The sequence below is a fragment of the Limulus polyphemus genome, unplaced genomic scaffold, assembly GCF_000517525.1.
Source record: "Limulus polyphemus unplaced genomic scaffold, Limulus_polyphemus-2.1.2 Scaffold964, whole genome shotgun sequence".
Classification (NCBI taxonomy): domain Eukaryota; kingdom Metazoa; phylum Arthropoda; class Merostomata; order Xiphosura; family Limulidae; genus Limulus; species Limulus polyphemus.
In genome coordinates, this window is record NW_013666574.1 from 262,855 (window position 1) to 268,708 (window position 5,854).

The following is a 5,854-nucleotide window of genomic DNA, read 5'->3' on the forward strand; positions in this document are numbered from 1 at the left end:
TTCGGTTTCCAGGTTTATTTAGATACACAATTGAAACTTTGTTCCTGACGGTTAACACACTTTCGGTTTCCAGGTTTATTTAGATACACAATTGAAACTTTGTTCCTGACGGTTAACACACTTTCGGTCTCCAGGTTTGTTTAGATACACAATTGAAACATTGTTCCTGACGGTTAACACACATTCGGTCTCCAGGTTTGTTTAGATACACAATTGAAACTTTGTTCCTGACGGTTAACACACTTTCGGTCTCCAGGTTTGTTTAGATACACAATTGAAACTTTGTTCCTGACGGTTAACACACATTCGGTTTCCAGGTTCATTTAATTACACAATTGAACCATTGTTCCTGACGGTTAGCACACTTTCGGTCTCCAGGTTTGTTTAATTACACAATTGAACCATTGTTCCTGACGGTTAACGCATTCATGTTTACTGTTTGTTTTTTTACACTGATTCTAGTTAACCGATATATAAATCTCGTGTTATAATTTCAAATTTTCTAACCTTCCTGAACACAATGTAGCCGTCCAGCTGCTTGAGTGAGATAGAATACGAGAATGTCTATGGAATGTACGAAGGTCTGGAAGAGAAGATTTCTAGCACGGCTACGTCACCAGAAAGGTAGGCCTGTAAAAAAAAAACTCTTATTGATCATTTTTGTACAGTCTGGACCGTTGTATCCAAGTTAAACTTACGAAAAAAATAGAGACTACTATCAATTTAAGTAGTTTACAATTGCACAGCATCGTCATTACGAAATAATTAATTACACTATAACACATTATCCCGTATTGTCTTTAAGTGGTCCATCACTGAAATAATTTGAATCACTCTCCAGTGAGATTTTGATGTCACAGTAGAATTTCTTATCATGAACTGGCTCGTACAATAGACAGTTTCTTTCTGACATGTTAACGAGTTCCAGAAATTTTCGAGTGGCGGGGTTTCCAGTGGCCCTGTACGAACCCGGCCTCGATTTGGCTCATTACGCCTACAGTAGTTCCTAGCAGTAATAGTGGCTGTGTGCCGGTCTGGAGTTCGTTTGTTGTTATTCTAGGGGGCCTGGTGCTTGATGTTATTTTCTATGAAGGAACAAGAAACGCCAACTGAGCCGGAAGACTTAATTTAAAAACCTTCTACTAATCAGTTATTTAAATAAATCAGTCTTGGAAGAACAAGCATGTCTAAACTAAGTGCTTTTCGTTTACAGTAATATTTTATTATAAAACAAACTTTTAGATGCGTCCCCCCTTTGTGAAAAAGTTGGCGAGTTTCTTAGGTATAAACGACGTGACGAAACTCCCCTTTGATATGTATATATTATTATTACTTCTATTTGTGTATTTATTACCTCAGTGGCATCACGTTTAATTTAACATCCGCAGAATTTTTTCCAGAGAGGGACAAAGTTTTCGGGGGGGGGAGTAAAGTAGTGTGAATTGAATAAAAAAATCATGCACATACGTTGAATGAATAAAGAAAGTATGATGTTTCTAATTTTCCGGGGGAGGGGGACAATTGACCCCCACCCCCATGGCCGACAGGAGTTCTTATTCTTGTCTGAGTTTTGCTAACACACATCATGGATGTACGCAGTAAAAGAAATTCGGTGCCATTTTTCTTCATCAGCAGTCTGTACAGTATAACATATTGTAGGCCTTCAGACGATAAAGATTTAACTGTAAATGACCAGTTTTAAGTAACAGTCTTTTACTTTTTGTAGTATTTTGTGATTCAAAAGAGTATTTCAGTTAGTATTACGTAAGTTGGTGTTTTTTTAAAAAAGAAATGTCTGTTATTCGTCCGTTCTTTGTCAAAACCTCGTGAGATAGTATTGGGATTACGGCCGAAAATATTGTTAACAGCAAGGGTACTAACGTATAAAACAATGCATTTTTTATGTATAGAAACGTTGACAAAGTTTACTTAATTAGCTGTAGTGACGGCCAGGTTGATTTTTAGCTCTTATCTCAGTGTATAGCTTATTCTGGTGGAAGTCATTACTTAAAAATAAATTATGCAAGTAAACTACTTTAGTTTGCAAGAAGGCCAGGTGGTTAGGGGGCGCTCGACTCGCAATCTGCGGGTTCGAATCCCCGTTACACCAAACATGCACGCCCTTTCAGCCGTGGGGGCGTTACAATGTGACGCTCAATCCCACTATTCATTGGTAAAAGAGTAGCCCAAGAGTTGGCGGTGGGTGGTGATGACTAACTGCTTTCCCTCTAGTCTTACGCTGTTAAATTAGGGACGGCTAGCGCAGATAGCCCTGGTGTAGCTTTGCGCGAAATTCAAGACAAAGAAATTAGTTTGTAAGATCCGAATGTCAAACTTGACCTCCGTTGATGTGCTTTGAAACACACATACACACACTGCCTTCTTTTACAGTTTGATTCGAATTCACGTGCTTCATTCAATCGTGTGTCGGTAGCTGCTTGCAGTCAAAGTTGATAGTGCGTCGGGGCGAAGAGCCCCAATTTTCTGGTAGTCTAGTGTTGCAACTTCGTGTTAGATTTACACGAAACAACTCTTGCGAAAAGTGAAATCTAGCTAGTCTCTCTCTCCCCCACCTCACCGAATAATTCTTCGCCGTGTGCACCGATCGTGCCACATGAACGAGTAAGGATGCGCGTGCCTTTTGGGGCGTGCGTAAAAGGCGTAAGGGGCACAAATTACATTCTTATTGGCTTTTCAGGAACGTTGTAATTGCCGTTAGTGAAGGCGTGGTGGTGGTGGTAGACTCGGTAGCAGTAATGTGTCAGTATAGGTCGATAAACCTTACTAGTAATTATATTTTTAAAAACACACGGAATCATTTTGTTAGAAAACTAACTCACTTATTGGGCTGATAATTCTGAGTTTTAAACTTACATTTTTTTTATATTTCAAACCTTCTTATTTCACGCGAAAGAATAACGGGCAATTTTTTTTGCCCTTGCTTAATAAAATCGGTAACGAAAAGTTGAGGCGTCTGAATTTGTTAGTTTAAGTATTTCTGTGAACATGTACTAAGAATTATTGAGTGTTCAAAAAAAAAAACTAAGAGCGATATATATATATATACATCTCTCTATTGGTTTGGCTACACCATCAGTCTTAATAATTTTATGTAACTTTTATCTATTTTTAAACATTAAAATTGTACAGTTATAATGTTTGTTTCAATCGGACATATTCCCAGCACTTTAAAGTGGTGTCTGTCCGTGTATTTTATATCTGTAACTTTATATTATGGTTAGCTTTGGGCCTCAAATTTGTAAATTAAGTTAAATCAGCATGTTAAGTTTTCTTTCTCTGTGGCGATCAGAGGTATGTGGCACAGCGGTATGTCTGAGGACTTAAACGCTAGAAACCGGGTTTCGATACCCGTGGTGGGCAGAGCACAGATAGCTCATTGTGTAGCTTTGTGGTTAATTACAAACAATCTAGTGGCTTATCCACGCGAAATATAATTGCTTGCTGCAGACATGCTCTGTTCAACAATAGTCATGTATTTATTCTGTTCTTGTTACAACAGTGTGTAATGACAGTTACAGGTTTATATTGTTTAAATACAGTATAATGAGTCGGTTTTTAAGCATCATAACTACTATGTATTGTTACTAAACAGTGAGAGATTATTAAAATGTATTGTTTAAAAACAAAATTACCATTGTTGGAAGTAGTAGTTAACTGTTTTTATTTTTGTGATTTATCTGTTATATAGATCGAAAACGTTGTCGTGAACTCGTAATGTTAAAGTGTTAGGGTTTTTTTCTTGTCGTTGTGTTCTTGAAGGTTCCAACTGAATATAAAAATATAGAGAAATTAATAGACAAGCCTTCATGAAGTCATTCATGTGCTTGAATGTTTGTGAGAATAAAAGTAGTACTGAAAATATTTTAAGGTATTGAAAGTTACACTACTGCCATCTAGTGCCCATTAGGGCAATTAAAGTAAATATATTGGAACTATATCACCCTAGTTAAACAATAACAAAGGGATGACTGCGACTGTAACTCATAACGTGACCAGTCATAAGACTTGAAATGTTAAATCCACTCTTGAATTTCAATGGCCTGTGTAGGTACATGAATTTACATGTGTCAAAGTATGTATATGACCTGTTACATGACATATATATATTGTGTGGTTGTTCAATATTCTGTGTTATATTTGTACGCTAATGTTAGGGATAAATAAATTGCAATTCATAAAAGAAGTGAATATAATAATTATTTGATGACTGTCTCTCAAAGCCAATTCAAGAACAAGGGACCTTTTGGTCCATATAAACCCCCTCTTATCCTTTAACCCTTTCACTGAGGCCAGGGCGTATCTTTCCCAGTGCTCTGAGAAATCTACGTCCCAGCTGCAGTGAAAGGGTTAAGTTTAATTAAACACTAAAAAACTCAAAACCAATCCTTATCATTCCAATATTTATCAAGTCTTCCCTTAAACCCTCTTAACTTAGCTGTGTTTATCACAAATGAAGGCAATCCAATCACCCTGTTAGAAAAATAAAACTGTCTTAACTTTATCATACTTTATCATATTTATTTTTGTATCCCCTAGTCCTACCATTCTCACCTTTAAATATAAAAAAAAGATGATGCATCAACACTATCAATTCCTTTTACAATCTTAAATACCTTAATCAGACCCCCCCCCAACTCTTCTTTGTTTCAAGAGAAAATAATTTGAGAGATTTCAACCTCTCCATCCCGGGCACCATTCTAGTAACCCTTTCCAATAATTAACACGTCCGTCCTAAGGTAAGGAGCCCAAGACTGAACAAATTTGACCTAACCAATGACCTGTTCAATGACATTATAACCTCTTTATACTTGTATTCAATATATATATATGTACACATATATCCTAAAAATCCTATTTGTTTAAGTGTTTTTATAACTTAAGTTATAGATATAATACTTATTTCTTGTATTTCAGATGCCTTAGTCCACGTTCAAGGTTTTTCTATGAACCATCTCCTCTTTCAACAAATGGTTAGTAATTTGGCTTATTTGGATGTCTAGCACTAGTGAGGTTTGTGAAACTCTACACACGTATACTTCAAATAAAATTTAAACTTTGAGTGTGCTGTACTGGTCAGATTCTCCAGGTCATATGATTACAATTAAGTGTTGTTCCAGTTGGTCTGCCACACTTTGCCCTTTTGCAAGACTGCTTAGCAGATTTGGGTCCAAATCATGTTTGACCAAATGATTCACTTGGTCAAGCAAGTTACCTTGTGGCTTAGAATGCTTTGACCTTTTGCAAAGACCAGTAGTATCACATGACATCCGTTGTAGTTAGAACTGGGTTTTAGATTTTCATGTTTGCTACAATATCACGAGTGTAAATAAAGTCAAACAAAGTTGCATATAAAAGTAATTTTGTGAATCGAGAGGTTTATTTATTGTGGCTTGAATTAAATCGGCATTACAATGGAACTTAGAATTAGGTAAAGTTAAGTAACTCGTTAATTAAAAATGTCTTTGCTCTAGAAGTAGAAATAATTAAGCTAATTGACAATTTTGAGTGAGTGGCAGAAGCAATACCTTATGTTTTATGCAGTTCAACAGATGCCGTAAAGTATAACTTTTAATATGGTACGCCTTCACAGAATAGCTAGTCAGGAATTGTTCTGGTTCACAGATTTGTTAATAAAGGATCAGTATTGATATGGTGAGTGTTCAATGATTAGCTAGTCAGGGATTGTTCTGGTTCACAGATTTGTTACTAAAGGATGAATATTAATGTGGTGAGTGTTCATTGATTAGCTAGTCAGGGATTGTTCTGGTTCACTGATTTGTTACTAAAGGATGAATATTAATGTGATGAGTGTTCATTGATTAGCTAGTCAGGA

At 36.3% G+C, this 5,854-nt stretch overlaps 1 protein-coding gene across 1 annotated transcript in view; it reads left to right on the forward strand.

Annotated features, from left to right (window-relative positions):
- The window catches only part of LOC106461456, an 89,319-nt gene that overhangs the window by 68,513 nt on the left and 14,952 nt on the right, over window positions 1-5,854 (forward strand). Inside the window, exons 4-5 of the mRNA XM_013921278.2 lie at window positions 527-624; window positions 4,936-4,991. Of these exons, the coding sequence (XP_013776732.1) occupies window positions 527-624; window positions 4,936-4,991 (154 nt within the window). The remainder of the gene's footprint in view (window positions 1-526; window positions 625-4,935; window positions 4,992-5,854) is intronic.